The 27929-nt window shown below is 42.9% G+C and overlaps 1 protein-coding gene across 1 annotated transcript in view; it reads right to left on the bottom strand.

Annotated features, from left to right (window-relative positions):
* The window catches only part of CDH12 (cadherin 12), a 785724-nt gene that overhangs the window by 112830 nt on the left and 644965 nt on the right, over positions 1–27929 (bottom strand). The window contains exons 6-7 of the mRNA XM_075921427.1: positions 16266–16385; positions 11195–11362 (exon numbers count right to left, since the gene is read on the bottom strand). Of these exons, the coding sequence (XP_075777542.1) occupies positions 11195–11362; positions 16266–16385 (288 nt within the window). The remainder of the gene's footprint in view (positions 1–11194; positions 11363–16265; positions 16386–27929) is intronic.

The raw sequence follows: 27929 nt of genomic DNA, 5'->3' as shown, positions 1-27929 counted from the left end.
AAAGCATTTTGTCTCTGCTTGCCCTCACTCGGGGCACCACAGAACTCTGCAACATGGAGCCGGAGCTGCCCCGGGCATTCTGGTGCTTCTCTTGCTGCAAACCTGGCTGCACTTTCTGCAGTTTGCCATCCAGGAGGTCCATCAGGGGGCTGTCAGTATCCAGGAGGCCCTGCGGGAGAGCTTGCACCCTGAGAAGCACTAAGAACCTCCCTGGTCTACTCCACTGAGGGCTTGTGCCTCATTCCTCCATCAAGTTCTTCCATTTACCCTCCCCCCAACTCCTTTCCTGATGTAAAATAAAATACACGTTTGTCTTTATTTAACAAAACTGGGGGGGGGGGGGAATGAAACTCTTGTAAGACTGAGGAAAAGGAGGTGGGAGAAGTGAGGAGAAAGGGTGGGGGAGAAGAGGGGGAAACCTGGGAGAAGGGAGCTGGAAGGGGGAAGCCAGGGGAAGAAGAGGGAGGGGAAGCTTAGAAGGGGGTGGGGGTCTCATTGGGCCAACTGTCTCCCAGCACTGTGGATACAGGGGCCTCGTCGTCCCCAGGGAGATGGGGAGGGGATGGAGGGTGAGGAGGGTGTGGAGGGAGAAGCAGGAGGGGGAGAAGGATTGGAGGAGGAACGGTAGCTGGGGAGGCAGCAGGCACTGGAGTGGCAGGGAGCATCACACTCTGCACCAGGGTCTGCAGGTGTTGGCAGATGACATGGCTAGTGTCCTATATGAAGGACTATTCTTGCACAAGAGGGCTTATGCCTGAACGGGAGCATCAAAGTATTTGTGCAAGAAGCACTGATTTTGTACATTACAAAGTCAGTGTTCTTGTGCAAATTCTTGTGGCCAGTGTAGACAGGCGGCAAGTTTTTGCACAATAGCGGCCATTTTTGCGCAAAATATTGCCAGTCTAGACGCACCCTATAATTTTAAAATAGTGATGGATTCCTTTCCAGTATTGTGGGATCTTCTACAAGGATATTTATTACATTAAAATAATAGCAAAAAAGTGTCTCCCTGAACCAGAATGTTTCTATAAGCATTTTTCTATATATATATTATTTTATTTCTCTAAGTTGTTTTCACATTCATTCAGTCATCATTGAGTAGAAGAAAGAGGCAGGGCAGCTGAAGCACAATAAGATTGCAAAATATGAATTAACCACTTTACTTAATTGGTTTGATTCCATAATGTATAATTTATACCAGCTAATTATACAGCATTTGTCATTAAAATGTCGAAGTAAATGCATTCCATCGACTTCTTCTGAAGCTTATTTTAACAGTTGGAAGCCAGCCATAGCCATCCTAGAAGCTAGCTCAGAACAGTCTAATATGAACGTGTTAAGGGTGAGCACAATAGCTTCAGTTCCCTCTATGCATTACTAACGGAGGGTACGTCTACACTACAACGTTAATTCGAACTAACTTAGTTTAAGCTTCAGGGGGTAGCCGACTTAGCCTGTACAGGATAAACTTAAAAAAACCCAAATGATCTGGTAGCACTTAAGGGTATGTCTACACTACAGCGCTAGTTCGAACTAACTTAGTTCGAATTAGTTAATTCGAACTAAGCTAATTCGAACTAACGCGTCTAGAACTAAAAACTAGTTCGAATTAGCGTTTTGCTAATTCGAACTAGCAAGTCCACATTGAGTGGACCCTGAACAGGGCTTAAGGATGGCCGGAAGCAGTGCCAGCAGGGCATCAGAGGAGGACTTAGAGCGTGGAGATGCTGTCTCAGGCTAGCCGAGGGCTGTGCTTAAAGGGTCCCGACCCCCACCCTGGACAGACAGTTCTCAGGGGTGCCCCGCTTGCAAAGCAGTCCTGGCTTGGATTGCCCGGACTACCCACACTGGGCACATCACACCACTCGGCCATCAGCCCGGCTGCACTTGCCGCAGGCTGCCATCTGGGGAGAGGGGGCAATCGGGGGGCTGCAAGAGAGCTTCCACCCCCAGAAGCCCGCAGAGCCAGCCCAGTCCTCCCCATCGGGGGCTCGTACCCCATTCCTCCCTCACCTCTTTCCACTTACCCTTCCCTAGCCCCCTTCTTATTGATGTACAAAATAAAGATAACGTTTCTTCCAACATTGACTCTGTCTTTATTGAACAAAACTGGGGGAGACTGGGAAAAGGAGGTGGGAGAGGGGAAGAGAAAGGCTGGGAGAGGGGAGGGCAACTAAAATGATCAGGGGTTGGGAACAGATCCCAGATGAAGAGAGGCTACAGAGACTGGGACTGTTCAGCTTAGAAAAGAGGAGACGGAGGGGGGACAGGATAGAGGTCTCTAAAAGCAGGGGTTGGGTGGAGAGGGTACATTCAGAAAAGTTCTTCATGAGTTCCCATAAAGAAGGACTAGAGGACCCCAAAGGAAAGGAATGGGTAGCAGGCTTCAAACTAGTAAGAGAAAGTTGTTCTTCTTCCCAAAGCAAATAGTTAACCTGCGGAACTCCTTGCTGCAGGAGGCTGTGAAGGCTACAACTAGAACACAGTTTAAAGGGAAGTGAGATCAAGTCATGGAGGTTGGGTCCATGGAGTAGTCTTAGCCAGGGGGTAGGAGTGGTGTCCCTGCCCAAAGTTTGTGGAAGGCTGGAGAGGGATGGCACGAGACAAATGGCTTGGTCACTGTCTTCGGTCCATCCCCTCCAGGTTCCCTAGGGTTGGCCACTGTCGGCAGACAGGCTACTGGGCTAGATGGACCTTTGGTCTGACCCAGGACGGCCATTGTAAGCTCAGGGCTCAGGGTCGGGGGTCTCAGTGGACCCCCTTGATTTTCATGCACACCTGCTCCTGGGTGGCCAGGCTGGCAGCTCTCCTGCCCTAGACGGCCACTTTCCTGTGCCTAGTGCGGAGATCGTGGACGAGGTCCACGATGTCCGCACTAGCCCAGGAAGGTGCCCGCCTCTTGCGGTCCAGGGCAAGCTCCCGGGAGCCGCCAGCCTGGTCCCGGGAAGAGGGGGTGGGCTGGGGGACATCGGGTGGGTGGCTCTCTGCCGTGCCAAGTGCAGGGTCTGCTGGCTGGGTGCTGGCAGGCTTGCACCTGGCACGGGCACCGTAGCCAGCCCGTGCCCCTTTAAGGGGTCCGGGGCCAGGAGGGGGGCATAGAGTTTCCCTGGTGTTGGCCACAGTGGCCACCAGGGAAACCTGGGGAGGGCTAGCCTCCCACTAGTTCGAATTAAGGGGCTACACACCCCTTAATTCGAACTGGTAAGTTCGAACTAGGCTTAATCCTCGTAAAATGAGGTTTTCCTAGTTCGAACTAAGCGCTCCGCTAGTTCGATTCAAATTCGAACTAGCGGAGCGCTAGTGTAGCGGCTATGAATGTTAGTTCGAACTAACGTCCGTTAGTTCGAACTAACATTGTAGTGTAGACATACCCTGAGAGAGAGAATACCCATTAGCTGACACACACCTGAATATGAGTTGCTTTCATCTATGGATGGGTCTATGCTAGAAAATTAGGTCACCATAACTATTTTGTACAGCAGTGTGAAAAATATACCCTTAAGCAGTATAGTTAAACCAACCTAAGCCCCATCAACCAAGCTATCACATTTCAGGGAAGTGGATTATCTACACTCAGGAGGGAACTCATCTCATTGACATAGTAGCATCTATGCCAGGGTGGGGAGTCCTGGCATGGCAGCCAGATGCAATTCAACAGGGTTAGTCACTGGCAGGCCACCAGATTATTTGTTTACTTGAACGTCCAAAGGCACGGCCACTCCCTGGTCTCAGTGGCCATAGTTGCCATTCCTGGCCAATGAGAGCAGTGGGAAGCAGTGTGGGCTGGGCCACCTGTTCTTGAAGCTCTCATTGGCCAGGAACAGTGAACCAATGCCACTGAGATCTGGGGGACTCCGTGCCTACAGATTTGCATGTAAACAAACCATTAGGTAGCCTGCCAATGGTGAATCCTGATGAGCAATGTCTGTCCCACGGGGCTGGAGGTCCCTAACCCATGGTCTATGCTGAAGCTCTACAGAGGCTCAGTTGTGCCACTGTAGCATTTTAAGTGTGGACACATCCCAGTCTTCTCCATTCAAAGTTTCCTTCTTTCTTTCCCCTAGGATGTATTACCTCACCTCAAATGCTTGATTAAATTGCTCCAGGCATCAGTATTATTCTTCAGAGGGCACACACATTTTCATTCTGTCACCTCTTTGGTAATATAAAAAATTTGGGGATATAAGAAGATAGTTTCTATGTTTACAAATATACTCGTTATCTACAATTTAGAATGACAGCATGATCAGACAGTTAGTAAGAATATCCATGTGACTCCCCTATGAAAACATATTCCTGCTATTGAAAGATTTAAATCCATTCATTCTTCCAGTTATATGAAAGTCCATAGCAGCGGGTTATCTTGCTTTCCAAAATGTGAGTCAAGACATACCTGTAGATCAAACAGCTCAAGTGCACCTATATAATGCTTCAAGATTTTCCTGTGGTCTCACCAGTCTGCCTTCATTACATAAAATTACATTAAGATGGAAAATCCCTATTAAACATTTTTTTTAAAGTGTTTCCTAAATAAAAATTCATTGTTCAGCAGGACAGTCTTTCATCACTGGAATCTGCTATTCTATCTAAACCCTCCCCTATATTTTACAGGCTCTTCAATGGGAAGAAAATGATGTGTGCTCAAAGTTGTTTTGGCAAGCTTAAAATCCACTTGTGATGAATAGGAGGAGTGCTGATCAGATTTTGGTGACTAAAGCGTTAAATTCAGGTAGCTAGAAAGTGTTGGCAGGGAGCCCGGAGAGCTAATGGGAAAAGGTGCTGAGATTGGAAGATATACCTGCCTGCTGTTTTTCTTTTTGTGAGTTTTTAAGCTAGGACATGGGGGAAGAAGATGAATTGAACCAGGCAGAACTATCATGCCTATAAAGAACATTGGCATGGAAATGGATTGGACCTTGAAGCATGGCTCTTAAGTAAGTAGGGAAATGGCTATTTAGTCACAATCAGGTTATTTTCTTTGTCTTGCAGTTTGGTTAAACTTCTCTATGCTGCATCCATGTCTCCACCCCGATACATTATATTTTAAGTTGTATCCCAGAGATGTAATTTCTCTGTGTTTTAATCTGTTCTTTTCTCAGGTGCTCTGTAACACCTAGCAACCAAGCATGCTTTATCAAGTATATATTTTTCTTTTTTTGGTAAAATCACCTTTAAGGCAATGGTTTGATTCTTGTATCTTGGAAGGGAATAGGAGGTCTGTGTATGCATGCCTAAGTCTGAGAGGTCAGCTATTAAAGATTGCAGTTTGTCTTCTCTTTTTTATTCCAAGCTCTCTTGTGGTAAAAGAGCTTGAGGGTATCCCTCTGGAAGAAGTTCAGGTGCTTCCTTCCTGAGTTAAAGAAGAAAGGGTGGGGGTTTTTTTTCACTTGGTGGTGGCAGCTGCCTCCCAAGGACAGGGAACCTGTGACTTTGGGGAACTTTTAAGCAGAAACCTATAGAGGCAAGGTATTCTAAAGGTCTCTTGTGGGCCCCCAACTTCTGCACTCAGGGTATGTCTAGACTGCATCCCTCTGTAGGCAGAGGGATGCAGATTAGGCAGGTCGACATTGCAAATGAGGCAAGGATTTAAAAATCCCACACCTAATTTGCATAAAAATGGCTACTGCATTTTGCTGACTCAGCAATTTGTCAGCAAAAAGTGGCAGTCTAGAGGGGGATCTGTTGAGAAAGAAAGCCTTTTTCAACAGATCCTGTAAACCTTGCAGGAGGCATAAGGGATCTATCAAAAAAGGCTTTCTTTCTCAACAGATCCCCCTCTAGACTGCTGCTTTTTGCCAACAAAGTGTTGAGTCGGCAAAACACAGCCGCCATTTTAATACAAATTAGGCATGGGATATTTAAATCCCTACCTCATTTGCAACGTCAACCTGCCTAATCTGCATCCCTCTGCTAACAGAGGGATGCAGTCTAAACATACCCAAGAGTACTAGATGGGGAACAGTCTTGACAACATTCAGTGTACAGTTCCTTCCTAGTATTAATAATTGTGACAGACTGCTGGCTAAGCCAGAGCTCTGCCACTACAGCCTGGCTGAAAAGGCCAATTACAGCCAGCTGGGCAAGCCCAGGCCTGAAGGGCTAATGGAAGCAGCCTCATTAGCCAGAGCGGAAGTGGAGGGGGAGGAGCCAGAGTGTGGCTGAGTGTATGTAACCCAGCCAGAAGGAGAGGCTGGCTGAGTTAGCTGCTGTGAAAACCAAGCTCTGTAAATAGAAGGCAGTAGGAAGCTGGCACAAGCAATAAAAAGGCATGGGTGATTGCACAAGAGAGGGTTTCCAGGTGATTTGTGGTTGAAGAGGGGGTCCCAGGGCAAGGACTGTGACACACATGGTGTCAGAGGTGGGATCCAGCACCAGTGACAGCGAATGTGGTTGGCAACCCAGAGATGGAGGAGAGCCTGCAGTGGCTCATCAAGCAGCAAAAACAGGTACAATAGGCCCTGAAAAATTTCCAGCAGTCCCGCCAGATGAAGACCCAGGCCTTGCTAACCTGGCAGGCAGAGCAGCAGCAAAGACTGCAGAAGTTTATTAAGAAGTAGAACAAGATGCAGCAGCAACCACCAGGCCTGGGACTTTGTAAAATGGGGCCAGCAGATGACATGGATGGTTTTTGGGGGGGACATTTGACCAGGTAGCTGTGCGTGTCAGATGGGAGAGCCCAGGGAGAGACCCGGGTTGTGTATGTCTCCCTACCTGGCTGAAGAGAGTCAAGCAGCCTACATGGCCCTGGGGGATAATCTAACCTGCAACTATGAGGCAGTGAGAGTGGCCATTTTGTACTGGGTGTGTCTGTCCATGGAAAAGTGCCTGCGGAAGTTTTGGTCAGCTTGATCGACAGCAGTAGTGAGGCCCTGGACATTTGCTCAAAATTTAGTAGACTGGACAACCCGCTGTCTGAGGCCAGAGACATGGACAGTGTGGGAAATAATGGACTCACTTGTACTCAACCAGTTGCTGCAAGCCCTGCTGGGTCAGGCGCCACCAGTCTGCAACGGATGCAACGGTCAGGCTGGCGGAGGAGTATAGCAAGGCGGAGGTTCCCCAGAGAGAAGGCCGACCCTACAGGGACAAGGAACCAGGGAGGAACCTGGATCAACCCTTTTCTTTAAAAGTCCCAGAGAGGAAGGAGACACCCTGAGGAGCACCTGGAAGGGCTGGCACAATGACTTGCTGGCAATGCGGGAGGGCAGGGCATAGGAATCAGGACTACCCGAACAGTATGGACTGTGGGTAGGTGGGGTTCTGTGGATTGACTCATGAGGGAGGACTGACAAGAGGCAGAGTCTGCTCACTGTCCTGATACAGGTGTGGAGAAAGGCCTGGGGAGGGTTAATGGACTCCACATCAGCCCACTCGCTAGTGCAGAAGGAGCTGGTGCAGCCACATTGGATAGTCCCTGGACCACAGATGACACCAGAATGAGTCCATGGGGACAAGAGGTCCTATCCAGTAGCCCAGGTGCCACTGGAAGTGAGGGGCAGATTCCACAGGAAACGGGTGGGGGTTGTGGACCAGCTACCATACCAGATGATGATAGGTTGGGACTGGGACTGGCCTGCTACAGAAAGAGAGGAGTCTTAGGGAAAGGTGAGAGGTCCTCCAGAGGGAGACAGATATGTAGCCATCAGTTCTACGGGTGAGGAGAACTAGAGTACATAGCAGGGCAGTGCCTTAACCCCGTGGAGACAGACAGGTGGGAAGCATGTCTGGGGATGATGGGTAGTCCTAGCCCCTTCCAAGGAGAGGAGACACAATTAGATTGCTCCTCAGGAAAGGAGACATCAACCCCGGTTGGGGAGACAAGGGAAACTGAGGCACAGATGGTACTACAAGTAGGGTATGGAACCCTGACACCCTCCCCCTCCCCAGTGCAGGTGGAAGCAGTATTGGAGGAAGGGCCTCAATGGGGGCATGTTTTATGTGAAGACCTGTGGGCAAGGGCTGAATTTTACTGATCAGGCTCCTACCAATATAATTTTTGCAGGGAGGGAACAAAGGAGCCTCCCAAAGAAGCCCTGAGGGAGTGCTTGGGTACAATCAGAGATTCACACTGAAAGGACCCCCTGAGTAAGGACCAGAAGGGATGGTGCTACCTCAGATTAGGGTCCACAAGGACCCCAAGAAAAAAGAGGGCGAGCCAGCCCCAGAGGCAGAGAGCTTTATGGACTGGCAGGCTGCCCTATGTACTCAGCTGTGGGAGGCACTGAGGCATCAGGGTAGGGGCCCTTGAGAGGGCCTGGGGAGGCCTGAACCTGGCAATTCATAAGCGGGGAGGTTTGTGACAGACTGCTGGCTAAGCCAGAGCTCTGCCACTACAGCCTGGCTTAAAAGGCCAATTACAGCCAGCTGGGCAAGCCCAGGCCTGAAGGGCTAAAGGAAGCAGCTGTGGGCCTCATTAGCCACAGGGCTAGATAAGGCAGCCAGAGGGGAAATAGTGAGGGAACAGCTGGAGAGTAGCTGAGTATGTCGTGGGGAAGGTGAATTAGCTGCTGCTAAAACCAAGCTCTGTAAATAGAAAGTGGTGAGAAATTGGCACAAGCAATAAAAAGACACGGGTGATTGTGCAAGAGAGGGTTTCCTCATGACTTGCAGCTGAAGAAAGGGTCTTAGGGCAAGGGGCCCAGGCAAGGACCATGTCACACAATACATGCCATCCAACTTTTGCTGGAGAAAAAAAATCCTAACTCAATTCAGAAAATAAGCCTAAGCCTTATTCTATCATAATGAATATTTTCTCACTCTACAGGATAGTATGATGTGCAGCATCTTTGGTGACAAGAGTAAATGCCTCATTGCATGGTTCTAAGTAACTTTGTGAGATGCCTGAGTTCCTATGGGTCATGGATTCCATAAAGACACTTGGTTTTGTTTCTCATTATAATAATCTGTAACCCACTAACTCTCCTTTACCCTAACTATGGGTATGTCTACACTACCCCGCTAGTTCGAACTAGCGGGGTAATGTAGGCATACCGCACTTGCAAATGAAGCCCGGGATTTGAATTTCCCGGGCTTCATTTGCATAAGTGGGGAGCCGCCATTTTTAAATCCCCGCTGCTTCGAACCCCGTGCAGCGCGGCTACACGGGGCTCGAACTAGGTAGTTTGGACTAGGTTCCTATTCCGAACTACCGTTACTCCTTGTGGAACGAGGTGTACCGGTAGTTCGGAATAGGAAGCTTAGTCCGAACTACCTAGTTCGAGCCCCGTGTAGCCGCGCTGCACGGGGTTCGAACCAGCGGGGTTTTAAAAATGGCGGCTCCCCGCTTATGCAAATGAAGCCCGGGAAATTCAGATCCCGGGCTTCATTTGCAAGTGCGGTATGCCTACATTACCCTCCTAGTTCGAACTAGGAGGGTAGTGTAGACATACCCTATGATAACAAAGATGTTAATAGCCCCTACCTCTTAAGTGCATTGACTCCTTATGCTTACAAACTGGAACAGATTAGTATTTGGCTGGGACATTTTGATTACTTTCTCAGACTAGAAGAGCTCTGTGGAGTTTGAATTTTTCTCCTTTGCTCTTTGAAAAGCTTTAGTCTATTAAATCAGATGGTCACATTATGAAGTAATATTGGCGACTAACCAAAGTCCATAGTAGCAGAGAGAATCAAAGGTAACAGCTAAAAATCTGCTGGAGGAAGGGCTTTGTGAACCTTGCTGCACCGGAAATCTGTTTGATTTTGTGGAGGTTCTGGAATCTCTCCAGAAATGCAATGAATTTCACTACTCAAAGTGGGAAAAACAAATGTTTAAGAGAAAACAATGAAGGCACAGGTATGATCTGGAGCCTATGCCACCAAAGAGCCAGATATACGTAATTACGGTTATTATGTATCCCTTACCATGTAGGAATGTAATCAAAACAAGACAGCCACATAAATAATGGCAAAAACAATACTCCTGTGCCACCACTAAATTGTTCATTCAAATATTATAATCTAATAGAAGTTTGTCCTGTTGATGGTTAGGCTATGTCTATACTGCTTCCCTCTTGTGCAAAAGCCGATGCAAATGAAGCACAAATTAGCATATTGCTGTGCTTCATTTCCATAATTAGGGGCTTTTTTTTTTTTTGCATAAGAGGCTTTTGCGCAAAAAGAAGCTCCGTATACAGCTCCTTTTTGTGCAAAACCCCGATCTTGTGCAAGAGCCATTCTTCCTCATTTTTTCAGGAAAAACAGCTCTTGTGCAAGAGGGATTTTTGTGCAAAAAGGAGCTGTTTACACATCTCCTTTTTGCGCAAAAGCTGCTTGTGCAAAAATGGCCCCTAATTATAAAAATAAAGCATGGCAATATGCTAATCCATGCTTCATTTGCATAGGCTTCTGTGTAATAAGGAAGCAGTATAGACATAGCCTTAGCTAACAACAAAGGGTAGGATTTCCCAAGGCATGACTACCCAGGTGCACAATTGCTACATGTTTGCAATGTTTATTGTTTTGAATAAATACCAAAGGCTCAAATTTCACACTTGCTGAACACTCACAACCCCAACAGTCTTTAAAGTGATCGCCATGTGCTAGTGAAAATTACCACCCTATAAAACAACATTTTAAAATGAGCACGTTTCTGAAAAATCTGATTTAAACTAATTTATATAAACATCTTTGATATGTGATCTATATTCCGATTCTGTGAATATTTTCCAGTACAGTCATAACTTGGATGGGCACAACAGAGTTGTATCTGCTTATGACAACAATTATTCTGACTCATAGTACTTCTACCAGATATTGCTGCTGCTTTGTTTCTTTGTGCAATATCTGTGTATTCCTTTAATAAAACGGGCAGAGAAGTGTGACCTACCCTCAAGTGTAATACGTTTTATAATCAGGAGTCATTTGAAGAGTGAAATCAGCTTTCCCTTAATAAAATATATCCCCAAAAGTGATGTGATTAAAAAAAATATAGCTGCTACCAGCTATGGGCTGATCGTTCAATATGTTGCATATCCTCATCTCCCATTGAATTTTTGGCACTTTGGAAGATTGGACCTTTTTATTCTTTAAAACAGTTCTTATCCTAGCAAAGATCAATCTCATACTTTTCCATTATGCATTAGGGTTTCCTTCTGTCTGGCCTCAACCCAAGAAATTCTTAAAGGGGGCCTTTCACCCTGATATTATAAAACTGCAATCATTTTGAAGTTAGTATATGTAAAATGAAACATACTCTTGGGAAATCTGGGTGGGTTGTCATTGACATCGGTGAGAGTTATGTTTACAGTGGTAGTTCCAGCTAATCCTCCCAGCTGTCCTCCCATATCCTTGGCTTGGATGAGGACTTGATATTGTTCTTTGACCTCTCTGTCCATGTTTGGCAAAGCTGTTCTTATTACACCTTAGAGGGGAAAGAAAAGAAAAGATGCACAATGGCCATAAATCAGAGGTTTGTTTTCTTTCCTATGTATACTGTTGGTCAGAGTCTCTGAAGAGTTCATTAACTGGCACTTCCTATTTAGACACCTACATGAAGTGCTCAGATTTTCAAAAGCACTTGTACTCAGCAACTCCCATAGAGACTCACAATGATGTCAAACCTTGATTACACAGTAGTATGTCTGGGATTGTCCACCCCATCCCCCATGCACACACACACAAACATTTTGGATCATGGATTAAGACTGTCAAGTGTATTTTGACTAGGCTGTGAATGAGAAGAAAGCTAATGTCTCCAAATTCACGATAGAGAAAGTGCAGATAAAAGAGCAGGGGAATGGGAGTAGGGGTGAAGTATGGACAAAAACAATAATAATAATAATAATTAATAATAAAAACTTGAAAGAGGGAAGTAGACATGACTAATTCTCAGACTGCCCCATGTCTCTCCTGCCTTTGAAACAAAGCATATACAATCATCACCAATGTAGTGAGTTTCCACTGATCAAGACAACATCCCTTCTGTACAAAATGTGCTGTTTGGTTACAAAAAGGGATCGCTGAAACAGAGATTGCTAAAAATGATCAGGAACTTTTTGAAGAAGATATGGTAAATATTTTACCGTCAATTGCACATACACAATTAGTCATTAATCCATTCTTTTAATCTTGAGTGACTTTGAACAGTTGTCATCTAACTACAACTTCTATAGCTTTCTTTCTCTTATGTTAAAAATGTAGGATCCTGTGACCAAATTAACAGGAAATGGTATTTTACCTTGTCATAAGTCAACCCCATATAATGCAATATAATTAAACAATATTTCTCAGAAATGGTTCAAAGCAGGCAGTTTAAATGCAGACAGCCTGTATAGCTGCGAAACAATCCAGTTGGAATGATATTACCTTATAAATCATTATCTCTGAAGATTAGGCCGGTTGGTTTTAAAAATTAGTCTTTTTTTCCTTTTGTTACAATGTACGCAGAGTGATAAGATAAAAATCTCCCCTAGGATTGTAGTTATTTCTTTGGCAATTAACGTGTGACAACCAGTAAGAATGGAATCAATTAGTTTCTAATGCTCATTAAGATTCTAAAAATAACTTTCAACTGGATACACCACTTGTTCAACTGATCAAAAATTCCTAATAAATTGAATTGTATAAAAATGAAGTTTTCCTTCATTCGTATCATTGATAATAACAATTATTGTACTCCTTCCTCCCTCTTCTTTAGCACAGCAGTTAAGGCATTAAATAATAGCTAAATTCCAAAAAAAAAGCACATGTTTACTCGGTCTTGAAACAAGGGGTACGATTCTTTTCTTTTGAAAGACTCAGTGCTATTCAATAGGATCTGCTTTCAAGGTAGAACTCCTAGGCTACGTCTAGACTACATCCCTTTTTCGGAAAAGGGATGTAAATTAGACGTATCGCAATTGCTAATGAAGCGGGGATTTAAATCTCCCGCGCTTCATTAGCATAAAAATGGCTGCCACTTATTTTCGGCACGGAGCTTTGTCGGAGAAAAGCGCCAGTCTAGACGCTGATCTTTCGAAAAATAAAGCCTTTTCTGAAAGATCCCTTATCCCTCTTGAAATCCCTTATCCCTCATTAGCAATTGTGATACGTCTAATTTACATCCCTTTTCCGAAAAAGGGATGTAGTCTAGACGTAGTCCTCGAGTTTAAAGCTCAAGTATTATAAAAATACATATTTTAAAAGTGAGTAAAATTCTAAAATAATACCCTACTCGCATCATTAAAAACTGGAGTAATTACAGACTGAAAACGGAAAGAGAAGTATTTTCAAGCATTTTTTGGTAGTGGTAAAATTGGAACAACATTATCAAATTTCCATTGAAACCTCCTTCCCTTTCCATGATTTTACATCCTGAAATGTTTTACAACGTATTTGTTATACTCAAGTCCAAGGAGTAAACAACTATGGAAATTGTTTCCCTTGTTATACTAACAGAAGAGAGCAAAATAATAAAGGTTAAATAAATAAATAAATAAATAAATAAAATGGTGGTGTTTAGCACTCAGGGTACGTCTAGACTACAAGCCTCTTTCGAAAAAGTGTGTCTAGACTACAAGCAGATTTTTCGAAAAAGTGAGCCGCTTTTTCAAAAGAGAGTCTAGACGCTCTCTTTCGAAAAAGCACAGTTGGCATTCAATAGCACCTTTTTTTGAAAGAGTACTTTTGAAAAAGGAGTTATTCCTCATAAAATGAGGTTTACCGCGATAGAAAAAACTGCCGCATTCTTTCAATTTACTTTCGAAAGAACGTGGATGCAGTCTAGGTGCAGGTGAAGTTTTTTCGTAAAAACCCTGTAGTCTAGACCTTCAGTGAAGCAAGCAGGGAATATTTCATGAATAAGAGTTCTTCTTAGTCTTGATTTTTATATTATTTTAAAGAAAACATTGGGTAGCCTTAAATCTGTTAAAAATCTTCCTAATAGATTACAGTGCAGTAACTCTAGTCCTAATCACTCACTGCTTTTCCTGTCTGAAAGTTAGAAGACATTTTGTAGCTTTTCTCAGAAGAAATCTGTCTCCAATAAAAACCAATGTGAATACTTTTATGTAAAAAAAAGTCCATTGGGAATTTTTTCCTTCACTTTGCACTATATATTTAAAAAAAAAAACAATCCTAAGAATGAAAACAAACCTTTTCTATAAAAAGGCATGTGTATACATGGATGATTCAAAGCGCACATTTAAAAGTCTCAGTAAAGTAAATTATTATATGGAATATCGATTACCAGGAAAGCAGAATATACAAGTCATACCATTTCTTCTTCTTCATAAAGAGGATTAAAATTTTGAAGTCATGGCTTATTGTACATGAACAGTTCTACATGCATTCAGTAATGCACTGAATGTTCCTAGCTTTTACCATTTAAAATCTTTTAGTATTAACCATTGTGACACTGTATGCTAGTTCATATCCAAGATCTGTATTCAATGTCCCTGAGGTTACCAACAGACTGACAGTCCTCTAATGATATGTATGTAGACAGGCCCTGCATGTGAACTGACCTCCCGTGATCTTAAAGGAGAATCAGACATCTTTCCCAATAGAACAACTTGGAGGATATGAGCCTCTGTATCTGATCTTGCAAACAAGTTCATGAGTTAATACTAATGTGAGTAGTCCCACTGAATCCATTTGGACTTTAACAAGTGTAACGAAGAGCAGACTATGGATAAAGATCTTTAGTAAAGTACATGAGGAGGCTTCAAACTTGCAAATAACAACATAAAATATAAATATTATTCACTGCAATCTAACTTCTGACAGGTGTTTCTGCAGTGACATCACAAAGAGCTCTATTTCCCTTTCTATTGCAAAAATAGCAAATATGGAATACTTACATTCTCAACTTCCTGTAGAGGACCACTGAAAAACTCCTGTATCATCCCCTTGATTATATTATACAAAAGGGGAATGAAATAAGGGCAAATGTTCATTGCCTAAAGATTCAGATATGTGTTTAGTCAAAGCTTCCTGGATTTTAGGGTGGGTGTATCTAATAACATTCTTTAGGTGATTTTTCCAACACTGCTTGCCTCCTCGACTATACTGGCATCACAGCCAACACCATGGTATGAATGTACCCCCTGTAGAGGATTGCACAGTCTCTTGGATATTGCAGGCTAATGTAGCTGAGGGTAGCATTAATCTATATGCTCATTTCTGATGTAAGTTTCATTTGAGTAGAATGTCCAGACGGGGTTGATGAATGTGTAATACATGGGTTTCCCCTCTGCATGGGCTCTTCTTGTGCAAGCTTTGCTCATCTACTCCATTCTATACCAAGTAGCAAAAGGGTGCATATACCTCCAAAAGCTAAAACAGTACAGGGAATGCTGGTAGAGCTATCATAAAGTGTTGCATGAGAAATAGACAGCAAAATTCAGTCTGTGGCTGGTTGAAGCATTTCAGTTCACTTTTAGAGTTCTCTCCATTTCCTCACAAGATTTAATCTAAAAATAAGCATCAAAGTTAAGTTATTTTTTCCAGGTGTCTGACAAAGTCAGAGTTTGTTTTTGAAAGTAGATTCATTGAGCCAGCCTGCAATATGATCTACTGATAAATGGAACATGTGACAGATGTACATGCTCTTTGGAGATTCTGCACTAACAGTGTTGTGTGGCTCCCATCTCCAAATATTGATTAATCTGTGAGCGAGTCTTCAACATGCAATCCGACATTCAGGTACATCTTCATTGGGAGGAGAAATTCCATTTGATGCAAGGGGCACATGGGCAATTATTCCAATTCACATTCAAGATATAGTTTGTAGCATTTAGTGTGTGGCATATTCTTAGTTCATTGACTGATTTATTAAACATAGAAACAGGAATGGTATTTAAAAATACACAACTGATAAAATATCGCAGCCTCCTTTTTCTCCTTTCCTTAACAAAAGAGGATAAAGACCAATCAGGCGTCCACTGTCTCAAATTCAAAACATGAAATGCAGGAGTCACTGCTAGAGAATTCTTTATTCTAAGTAAGCAGAACGGAAATTGACTAGAAAGGATCAAGATTCCAGATTTTGAGCCAAACCATCCAGGAAAAAGAAAAGAAAAGAAAACTGAACAGCATTTAAAGACAGAATTAATCTGCACAGCATGAAAGTTATAGTGTATCATGAAAGACTTTTTCAGCACATATGTATTTAAGATGTTCCAAAGTATGACATCCCAGTTTGTGCACAAAGCAGATGTATTACTATGTATTGGCTTTTGGGTATTTATTTCTATAGCCCCCAATAATGCTGCCCACTTGGCTGTTTAATCAAAGTTTAAATGTTTGGAAGGGCAATGAAAATGTTTTTCTGATTAAACATTTACCTGTTTTAGGATCAATGGAGAAATATGGTTGTCCCTGAAGAATGCTATAAACTACTCTGGCACTGTTTCCATATGTTGGATCATCAGCATCTGTAGCTTTGACCTGAAGTACGTAGGCCCCTGAAAAAAAATAGGGATATTTTAATTTCCAAAATAAAACAAAGATCAGGAATATGGTTGACATGCTATATAATCTAGCCCCCTTTGTTGATGGTATCTGCTGTAGTGTCTGTTTCTTTGAAAACAGAGAGAGAACACTATAATGTTTCATCCCCACACTGACAGTGTAGCAGCTGTAGCAGATGGGGAACGGAAGGCGAGGAAACACCTAGTCCTCAGAAGACACTTACCAGCAGATTGGAGGGGAGGGATATTGTGAGGGAAACCAGCCAGATGCCAAACCTTAGAAATGTAAAAGGACGTGGGGATAACAGGATAATCAATTTCCACTTGAAGAAATGCCTAAAGGCAAGGGGAGCATGCCTACACCCTGTTGGAGGGTGGAAGCTGGAGGGGACAGTATTTCTTATGCATTTTGATGGTTTTAATAACATTTACTGGGGATCATGCAGTTTAAGACTCTGGCATTAGAGGTCTGGATTTACATAGACATCCAACTACAACTAAGGGGTTTCAGCTCTCTACAAACCAAAATCATAATTTGCTAACATTCACATTCACACAACTAAAAAATAGGCCACATATTAGGTTCTCTACATTTGGATATAGGCGCTTCATTTTAGACAAGATTGAATATATGGATGTTTCTGTCCATAGGTTTAGTAATACAGCCACAAGTATTGCTTACTTTTGGATATCAGCTCACCATGGAAATTCTGGATTCCCACTTAGTGGGTTGTCAAGCACATTATTGCCATCTGTCTTCCTCTCTTTCAGAAACAGGGATTCTACTGCTATGATTATGAATATTATTTGTTCTAAAAACCTCCCTTACAGTGAGAATAAGAACATTTCTCCAAGTCTGAAAAGACATAGTTAAAGTACTGGAAGCCTGATCCCGCTTTTGCCATGGGAGTTTTGCCATTACCAATAGCATCAGCCTATGAAGTGGCTTATTTATTTATTTACTAAACTCTTCTTCCCTTCACACCTGAAATGGACACTGGTGAAAATACAGTGCCAGATTTAGAAAGTGGGTGTCTAAAGTGCATGTGGAAAGTGAGACCCAAGTGAAGGCATGTGCAAAACCCACATTTCTGCACACAGTTGATATCTGCTATGTCAAATTTTTAAGCTGGCATTGAAACCAGTACTTAGGCAGGCAGCCACCTGATCTACCTGCAGACAGATCTCAAAATGCCATGAGAATTATACCACAGCCTCCAAGAAGAAAATTTTCTGGTGCTATAATATAAGTCCAAAAAGGTACATCACTCACAACCTATTTATTCAGTTAGTGGGTTTTGAAATCAAGACTTGAGTTTTGTTTCATCTACCTGCCTTGGGGTCAGCTTCATATAGGACTACTTGTTTTATATACTTATATCAGATGTCTTTAGAGAAGCTTTACAGTAAGATAGACAGCCTTGTGTCCATACATATAGGGGTACTCAGAGTAGGTTTCCTACATTTTCCCTCTGGCTATGTCAGGACTGCAGGCTTCTTTTGCAAGAAGCTTTTTTCGGAAGAGATCTTCTAAAAAAATTTCTTCCGAAAAGAGAGCGTCCACACTGCAAAAGTGCATCAAAAAAGCAATCTGCTTTTTTGAAAGATAGCGTCCATACTGAATGGACACTCTCTCGGATGTAAGCTGTGATTGCTATGGAGGGAATGGCCACCAGGGCACTTGTGCTTTTTCCTGTTTCCTCTTCTTCTGAATGAAATCCCTCTTCCCTGTCCACGCACGCCTTTTAGCAAAAGAAGCAAAAAGGCTTCTTCCTCATAAAATGAGGATTACCAATGCCAGAAAACCCCCTCTGTTCTTTCGATTTTTCTTGCGGAAGAATGCAATTGCACTGTGGATGTTCCTCAAGTTTTGTTGGGAAAACAGCCATTTTTCTGACAAAACTCTGTAACATAAACATACCCTTTATGTCATAGTGAGAAGTAGTTGTAACATTATGGTCTAAAGAACACATTAGGGTACTCTTCAACAAACAAACCAACTATCCCTGCATATTTCTCATGCTAAACAATGCTAGCCATCATAATATTAGTCTTCTGTCTAGTGGCCAAAGTAATTTTAAACTATCACTTATACAGAGTGGAGTGAGTGGGAGGGTGATCTGTCACTATCGGACAATCATTCTGTTTGGATGGGATGCCCTACAGCAAGTTTTATCTGGTGCTCTCCAGAGAACACTTGGAGAGACCGCAAATGCTACAGAATTATTAGATATAAAGGCAATTGGAAAATTTAAATATCACCCTTGTACTAGTACTAACAGGAATGTGCATATTAAAGATTATTTAAAAACAAAACAGGTGATCTACTAGAGAAAGATACTACAATATAGTCCAGGGAAAAATTTGAAGAGAGTTTTTTAAAACTCTGCTACGTATCCCTACTCATGATTGCCAGCAATGCTGGAGGAACTGGAACAGATAGTGTAAACAAATTGACTGCCTGTTGGATAGTATAATAGAGTTGCTCCAATTACAGATGGTCATTGGACAAAATACAAGAGAATGTTTTGTACTACACTGATAATCATGAGGAAGTCTGAGAGTTCATAAAAAGCAGTTTGACTGGTAAGACTGATTTTAAAAATAATGTTGGTCATGTTTATAAGGTGAGGGCATGTTTCATTAGAGTCAACTTTTAGATGAAAGGAAAGGCTAGGGAAACAGTAATTAAAATAACACTGCAGAGATTATCTGGATTCATTTCAGAAGCTTTGGTTTGCTGAAGTGTGGGAATGGTCACATATTAGAGGCCATGTGGTGCCACAGAAGATCAAAGTCATGGTTTGATATAATAATTATAGAAGCACTGCATGTTCAGACATTTATGCCTAAACTTCTCATGTAGTACAAAAAGTAAGAAAAGCAAATGTGGTAGGTGGCCATCTTAGTTTAACAGTGAAATTTTTGATGAGTTTAAACACAAAAAGGAAGCTTACAAGAAGTGGAAACTTGGACAGATGTCTAGGGAAGAGTATACATATACTGCTTGAGCATGGAGGGGTGTAATCTGGAAGGCCTAAGTGCAATTGGCATTTCACCTAGCAATGGATGTGAAAGGTATCAAGAGAGGTTTCTACAGTCATCTTAACTAAAAGATGGTCATCAGGGAAAGGTGTGGGGCCCTTACTGGATGAGGGAGGTAACCTAGCGATAGATGATATAGGAAAAGCTGAAGTACTCAATGCTTTTTTGCCTCAGTCTTTACAGTCAAGGGCCTCTTCTAGACTGCAACACTGGGCAGCACAGTAAGAGGTGGGGAGCCCTCAGTAAGAACAGGTTAATCTCTATTAAGAAAAGCTAGACATGCACAAAGACATGGGGCCACATCTAAAACATCTAAGGGTGCTGAGGGAATTGGCTGATGTGATTACAGAGCCACTATCTCTGAAAATTCATGGTGATTGGGGGGAGGTCCTGGATGACTGAAAGAAGGCAAATGTAGTGACCATCTTTCAAAAAAGTGAAAGCGAATCTGGGGCACTAGAGACTGGTCAGCCTCACCTCAATCACTGGAAAAATCATGGAGGGGGTCCTGAAGGAATCCTTTTTGAAACACTAGGAAGAGAAGAATGTGATAAGGAATAATCAATGTGGATTCATCAAGGGCAAGTCATACCTGACCAACTTGATTGCCTTCTTTGATGAGGCAACTGACTCGGAGGATACGGGGAAAGTGGTGGAAATTATATACCTTGAGTTTAGCAAAGCTTATTATATGATTTCCCACAATATTCTTGCCAGCAAGTTAAGGAAGTATGGATTGGATAAATGGGCTATAAGGTAGATAGAAATATGGCTAGATTGTCAGACTCAATGAGTATGATCAATGGCTCAATGTCTGGTTGGCAGTCAGTATCAATTGGAATACTCCAAGAGTCAGTTCTGTTTCTGGTTTCGTTCAACATCTTTATTAATGACCCGGATAAAGGGATGGCTTGCACCTTCAGCAACTTTGTGGATGACACTGAGCTAGGAGAGGTTGATATGCTGGAGGACACGGATAGGTCCAGAGTGACCTAGAACATTTGGAGGATTGGCCCAAAAATGTTTGATGAGGTTCAACAAGGACAAGTTCAGAATCCTGGACTTGGGATGGAAGAATCCCAAGCATTGTTACAGGCTGGGGATCAACTGGTTAAGCAGCAGTTCAGCAGAGAAGGACTCAGGGATTACAGTGGATGAGAAACTGAATATGAGTCAACAGTGTGCCATTGTAGCCAAGAAGGCTAACAGCATATTAGGGTGCATTAGGAGGTGCATTGCCAACAGACCTTGGGAAATGATTATTCCCCTTTATTCTGCACTGGTGAGGTCACATCTGGAGCACTGAATCTAATGCTGCCTCTCCGTCCCCACCTCTTCCCCCCTCCCAATAACAGAAAGGATGTGGACACATTGAAGAAAGTCCAATGAAGGGCAACAAAAATGATGAGTGGGCTGGAACATATGACTTATGAGGAGAGATTGAGGGATTTGTCTTGTTTCAACTACAAAAGAGAAAAATGATAGCAACTTCCAAACACCTGCAGGGGGTTCCAAAGAGGATGGAAAAAGGCTGTTTTCTGTGGTTATAGATGACAAAATGAGAAGCAATGGTCTCAAGTTGCAGTGGGGGAGGTTTAGGTTGGATATTAGGAAATACTATTTCTCTAGAAGGGTGGTGAAGCACTGGAATGTCTTGCCTAGGGAGGAAGTGGAATCTCCTTCCCTAGATGTTTTTAAGTCCCATCTTGGCAAAGCCCTGGGCGTATTTAGGGGATTATTTACTTGTGATTTTGTCCTGCTTTTAGCAGGGGGTTGGACTCGATGAATCCTGGGCTCTCTTCCAAACCTAAGATAACTCTGTGTGTATTGGGTAGCTCTATCTGGGAGAGGCATTGGATATGGAGTTTCTCTCTCTCTCTTTGCCCAGATAAGGAGCAGTATGTTTCACAATGCATATAAAACATTCCATGTCCTCTCGCCACGGCAGAGTGAAAATAAAGGAGTGTAGGTACAAGGGGAACTGCCAGTTCCAAACTTGCCATCATCTACTGGAATGCAGGGAACCCCAACAAAGCTGAATTCTGTATTAGGGATGGGGAAGGCATAGGGATTGCATGGTATATCCTTCATGCTGCCTCCTGAACTATGCCCCTCTCCTCCCACCTTGAAAATTAGAGCTTCGCTGGTTTTTCTTCCAAGGTGCCTGTAGAATTGTGAAGGAAAAGGCAAGATTTTTCTTTTACTGCTTAATTACAATTTAAAAAGAAAAAAAAACACAACCCAGGTTACCCACAATACACTAGTTTATTCATTCACATTCTCAGTATAGACACAGCAATAACTCGGTATAACCTATAGGATACATATTTACTGTATATTAATATGTAGTTGTTATTTGACAAGTTAGGGTATGAAGTGAAAAGGCTGAGAGTTTAGGTACCTCAAACACTGATATAAGCTTGGGATGTGTCTGTATTTCAATTAGGGATGTCGATTAACTGTAGTTTACTCATTCAATTAACTCAAAATTCTGATTAATCACTATTTTCATTGCTCTGTTAATAGAATACTAACTGAAATTTATTAACTATTTTGTACTTTTTCTACATTTTCAAACTTATTGATCTTACCATGAGTACAAGGAATTGAATATGCTGTCCTCTTAAGGTCTCTTCCAGGCCTAGCATTGTATGATTTTGAATGTGTGTTAATTGATTTACAAAAGTGTTGGGCACTAGGGAAGCTCCTGCTAAAATCAACCGGGGCTTTTTAGCCAACCTTTAGGCTCCTGTTTTTGCAAATCTTTTCCACAGTGGCACCCTCATTTGCATTGTCAGAAGGGTTTTAACTCAGGGGCTGTTCAAATGCTACACCATAGCCCTCTAATAGTTGAGCTAAAAGAATAACTCCTTTATTTGTAGTAGTAGTGGATTGTTATCTAGCAGTCTAGAAAGGGATGCACTGCACATTTGGCAAGTGTATTATATAGGTAAAACTTCTTGCATTCTGGGGCTCAAAATACCATAAACATAATTTCTTGCATTTGAAAATACACCTGAAGCTCTGTATACAGATTAATATTTAGAAACTCTGGTTCGGTACTGCTCCATTGAAAATACACATTGAAAATACCATACACATTGAAAATACCATATAACATTGATCCATTTCCCTGGAATTGTTTTTTCTTTAGCTGAAATTCTAACTCCTAATACTGTATTGGGCTTGAAATAGAAAATCAATACTAACTGATACACTTGAGCTGCAAAGAGGAAAAATTAATCATAAATCTGATTTTATTTCAAGATATTTCATCAAAAAATTATAAGTGCTGATTTAGTTCATCAGTAACACTTCATTTTTAGCCATTACAACTACAGCACAGCATTTATAATTATCACCATCATTGGTATTATTTGTAATCATGAGGTGCTCTGCTCAAAAGAGAGATTTAATTATAGTGTACTTTATAGTACAGCTTCAGCTATGCTAGTTTTCCTTAGTTTATTCAGAAAAAGCAAGTCAGTCTGTCGTCAGTTAAATTCGTTGAATCACAGAAAAGTAGGGCTGAAAGGGGTCTTGAATTGTCATTTAATTCAGCCTTACCTACATTGAGGTAGTCCTAAATATCCCTAGTAGGTGTTTGTCCATCCTGTTGTTTTAACAGATTGGGAGTCAACAATCTTCCTTGGAAACCTATTCCAGAGTTTAATTCCCTTATAGCTAGAATTTGTTTTCTCTAATACCTAACACAAATCTCCTTATTATTGTCCATAACAAAGTCCATAATACTGTGTCACGTGTAACCCACCAGGACTCTAGGAAGGACCCCTCCCCATGTGGGTCAGTGGGTGGCTAGTCCGCCTTACTATACATCTGCTCAGTCTCTTCTGGAGAAATCAGCTAAGTCACTAGTATGGGGCTCAGGCCTATGATCAGTCCATGCCCACAGTCCGTAAGTCCAGCCTTCGCACGGGGATGTCCACAGTAGTGCAGGGGCTCAGGCTTATGGTTGGGCCAAGCCAACAGTCAGTTATGCCAAACCCTCATTCAGAGCCAGACACAATAGTCCAGGGGCACAGGACTATGATTGGGAGGAGCCGACAGTTAGTAGGCCCAGGCCCTCATTCAGGGTGGGGCACCAAACAAACAAACAAACAAACAAACAAACAAACAAACAAACAGGTCTCCTAGTTTTGGCAGAGAGCTAACAAACACAGGGAGTTGGCCTGGAATCACAGAAGGAGAGACTGTCACACGTGTTGGTTGGCAGGAGGAATGCAGGTCCATCCACTCCACAGCTTCCAAACTTAGGGCCCCAATAGTGGCAGCTCAGTCCTCCACTAAGATCAATGGGGATCTTGACCACACAACACACTGATTTCCAGGTTCTGGTTCAGCCAGACTAAGGTCAGCTGTTCCTGGCCTACTTCCACACTTCCCCTCCAGGCATACCTGGCTCCATTGCAGATCCTCTGTCATTGTGGGGCTGGAACGTATGGCTGGGTGGGCAATTTCTTCAGACTGTAGTCTGTGGGCCCAGTGATAATGGCCAGTTATTGGCCTCTCTTAGGCCACAGCTGCCTCCCACTCAAGAGCACCCCAGGCATGTGGCTCTTCTGGTGGCTGGAGTTTGACTGACTGCTCGGGCTGGCTTTTTATAGCTCTAGCCCCACCTTCTGACTATTAGTCAGGTGATGGGAAAGGGCTGGACTCTGCCCACCAAGGCTGTAGGAGGGGCTCTTCCCCCTCCAGATCAGTGGGTGGCCAGTCCGCCTCACTACACATACTGTTAGTGGACATGGAGAACAGTTGATCCTCTTTATAACAGTTCCTAATACATTTGTACACTGTTACCAGATCCTCCCTCTGTCCCATCTCTGGGTATGTCTACACTACCCTCCTAGTTCGAACTAGGAGGATAATGTAGGCATACCGCACTTGCAAATGAAGCCCGGGATTTGAATTTCCCGGGCTTCATTTGCATAAGCGGGGAGCCGCCATTTTTAAAACCCCACTGGTTCGAACCCCGTGCAGCGCGGCTACACGGGGCTCGAACTAGGTAGTTCAGACTAAGCTTCCTATTCTGAACTACCGGTACACCTCATTCCACGAGTGTACCGGTAGTTCGGAATAGGAAGCCTAGTCTGAATTACCTAGTTCGAGCCCCGTGTAGCCGCGCTGCACGGGATTCGAACCAGCGGGGTTTTAAAAATGGTGGCTCCCCGCTTATGCAAATGAAGCCCGGGAAATTCAAATCCCGGGCTTCATTTGCAAGTGCGGTATGCCTACATTACCCCGCTAGTTCGAACTAGAGGGGTAGTGTAGACATACCCTCAGAGAGGTAGCTGTGGACCAAACTTCCATGGTCTGCAGCTCACTTCATCAGTGATGTATCCTTGATGTAGTGTTGGAAATTTTAGCTGGGGGCTGTAGATAATGCCCTGTGGCATGCTGTTTCTTTCTTTGTTGCATCTGTCCTATAGTAGTGACTTCTGGGTATCCGTTTCTTCATTTCCCCAGGTGGATACTGTAGTTTCAAGGATGCTTGATAGAGATCCTGTACGTGTTTGAGTGTCTGAGGGTATGTCTACACTACCCTGCTAGTTCGAACTACCGCCATTTTTAAATCCCCACTGGTTCGAACCCCGTGCCGCGCGGCTACACGCGGCACGAACTAGGTAGTTCGAACTAGGCTTCCTAGTTCAAACTACCGTTACTCCTCGTGGAATGAGGAGTAACGGTAGTTCGAACTAGGAAGCCTAGTTCGAACTACCTAGTTCGTGCCGCGTGTAGCCGCGCGGCACCGGGTTCGAACCAGCGGGGATTTAAAAATGGCGGCTCCCCGCTTATGCAAATGAAGCCCGGGAAATTCAAATCCCGGGCTTCATTTGCAATTGCGGTATGCCTATATTACCCTCCTATTTCGAAATAGGAGGGTAGTGTAGACATACCCTGAAAGACTGAAGCAATTGTAATTGTAAATCAGGACATGGCTGTGGGCAATGGATTTGTCCTATTTTATCAATGCTATACATACCCAGGGTCTTCTTAACTTTCTCTCTTAGATCAGCTATACTAAGCCTTTTATCGTTTGCTCTCTACTCTCTCCATTTTGCCAACATCTCTCACAAAGTGTGGTGCCACAAACTGTACTAAATATCACATCTATGGGCTTACCCTCCAGTGTATTTGGTATAGCACTAATATTAATATATGCCAGAATGACTCTGGCCTTTTTCACAGCTACATCACATTGTTGGTGTTACCCCAAAAATATTCTCACTGGAGATCACACAGGGTTACACCAAAATGCAGGACAATATAGCACTTTAAAGACTAACAAGATGGTTTATTAGATGATGAGCTTTCGTGGGCCAGACCCACTTCCTCAGATCAAATAGTGGAAGAAAGTAGTCACAACCATATATACCAAAGGATAGAATTTAAAAAAATGAACAAATATGAAAAGGACAAATCACATTGCAGAACAGAAGGGGGATGCGGGGGGGTGGGAAGGGGGAGGAAGGAAGGTAAGTGTCTGTGAATTGCTGATATTAAAGGTAGGGAGAACATCCCACTCTCCCTACCTTTAATATCAGCAATTCACAGACACTTACCTTCCTTCCTCCCCCTTCCCACCCCCCCGCATCCCCCTTCTGTTCTGCAATGTGATTTGTCCTTTTCATATTTGTTCATTTTTTTAAATTCTATCCTTTGGTATATATGGTTGTGACTACTTTCTTCCACTATTTGATCTGAGGAAGTGGGTCTGGCCCACGAAAGCTCATCATCTAATAAACCATCTTGTTAGTCTTTAAAGTGCTATATTGTCCTGCATTTTGCTTCAACTACCCCAGACTAACACGGCTACATTTCTATCACTAGGGTTACACCAGTATGGGTTTATTTCCACTAGATAAACTAAAGAGGAGAAAGCAGCCACCAAAGGTTTAATCTAAAGAAGATAGAACTCTCCCTCTCTCTCTTTCTCACACACACACACACACAGACAAGCAAGCAAGCACACACCCCTCCATTCACTCACTCATTCACACCCATTCATTCCTGCCCTCAGGCACTCACACACTTACACAGACATATGAGTTGGAGAAGGAGCCAAGGCATGTGGATCCTGGGGGGGTCTGTCTGCTCATCATGGCTGGGGAAGCTGGTCAGGAGGAAAGACACTGGAGAGGAGCTTCTCAGGATCAGTGGAAGAAAAAAGAGAGAGTCTCACATGTGCTCCTTCTCCTTACATTGTATCTGAATGGCCCCTGTGACTCATTCATCTTGTCATCAGGGATCATGCCCAGACTTCCCTTTATCCAGCAAGGAGCATGCCCAGTCTGTGATGACTCATTGCCATGTGGTCCATTGTTCCAAGCCTTCTTCAAACACACTCACACTCACACTCTTTCTCCATTCACTCAGGGGAGAATGCAGCTTAGAGAAAGTTACAAGCAAGGTGGCTGAGAGTTAAAAAGATTACAAAGTTGCAGTTTACAGTAAATTTGAGAGTTACACAGATTACAAAGATTGACAAGGATCACAATAAGTTGCAGTTTAAAACATTAGACCTTACAATTTGGTGTAGCTTCAGAAAATCTATGTATATAAATGTAGTGAGCTCAGGCGGAGGCTTTTTTTTGCAACAGTTGGCTCATCTTCAATTTGTGATCCAGTAAAACCCTCAGATTTTTTCCTGTAGTATTACTGCCTATCCAGTTATTCCTCATTTCAGATTTCTGCATTAGACTTTTTCCTTGCTAAATGAAGAGCATTTCACTTGACTTTAGTGAATTTCAACTTTTTGATTTCAGACCAGTTATTTAATTTGTCAAGGCCATTTTGAATACTAAATCTGTTCTCCAAAGTGCCAGCTACACATTCCCATACCCAGTTTGGTATTAGTCTCAACGTATATACACCCACTCTCCACTCTATAATCCAGGTCATTACTGAATACTTACAGACGTAGGACAGACCTCTGTGGGACCCTCTATTACATGGAACAAGTCTTGTAATCTTAATTTTGATCTTAATTTGGCAAAACTTGTGTAGACTTCATGTGCCTTTTGTCTGAGTAAAAAATCTGTCTTGTGTTTGTTGGACTAAACACAAAATGTTGGCTCCCATTTATATGTTCTCTCTGTAAGTTAATAGAGTGACACCAAGGATGACTGGGACCCATTATCCTTATACAACATTACAGGTGTGATAGAAACCCATAAAAATAAAGAAATTTGGAGTTAATAGAGTGCAAACTCTGCCTTTAACTCAACCCATTATGCCTAGCTATTACAGCACATTCCACATAGTATTTAATTTAACACTGATCTGAAAAAAAAGAAAGCCCAGGACAGAAGAGCCATAAGACTCACTAGGATACAATTATAAGGGTTCTATAATGGGGAAATTGGTAATCAGATTGGAACCTTATTATATATTCCCAGACAAAAACAAACAAGCTACAACAAAGCAATCCCTTGAAAACCTATGTTATGGTGAATTGAAGGTTGAATGTATGTA

Source organism: Pelodiscus sinensis, chromosome 2 (genome assembly GCF_049634645.1).
Source record: "Pelodiscus sinensis isolate JC-2024 chromosome 2, ASM4963464v1, whole genome shotgun sequence".
Taxonomy (NCBI): domain Eukaryota; kingdom Metazoa; phylum Chordata; order Testudines; family Trionychidae; genus Pelodiscus; species Pelodiscus sinensis.
This window is presented reverse-complemented; position numbering and strand designations above follow the sequence as displayed.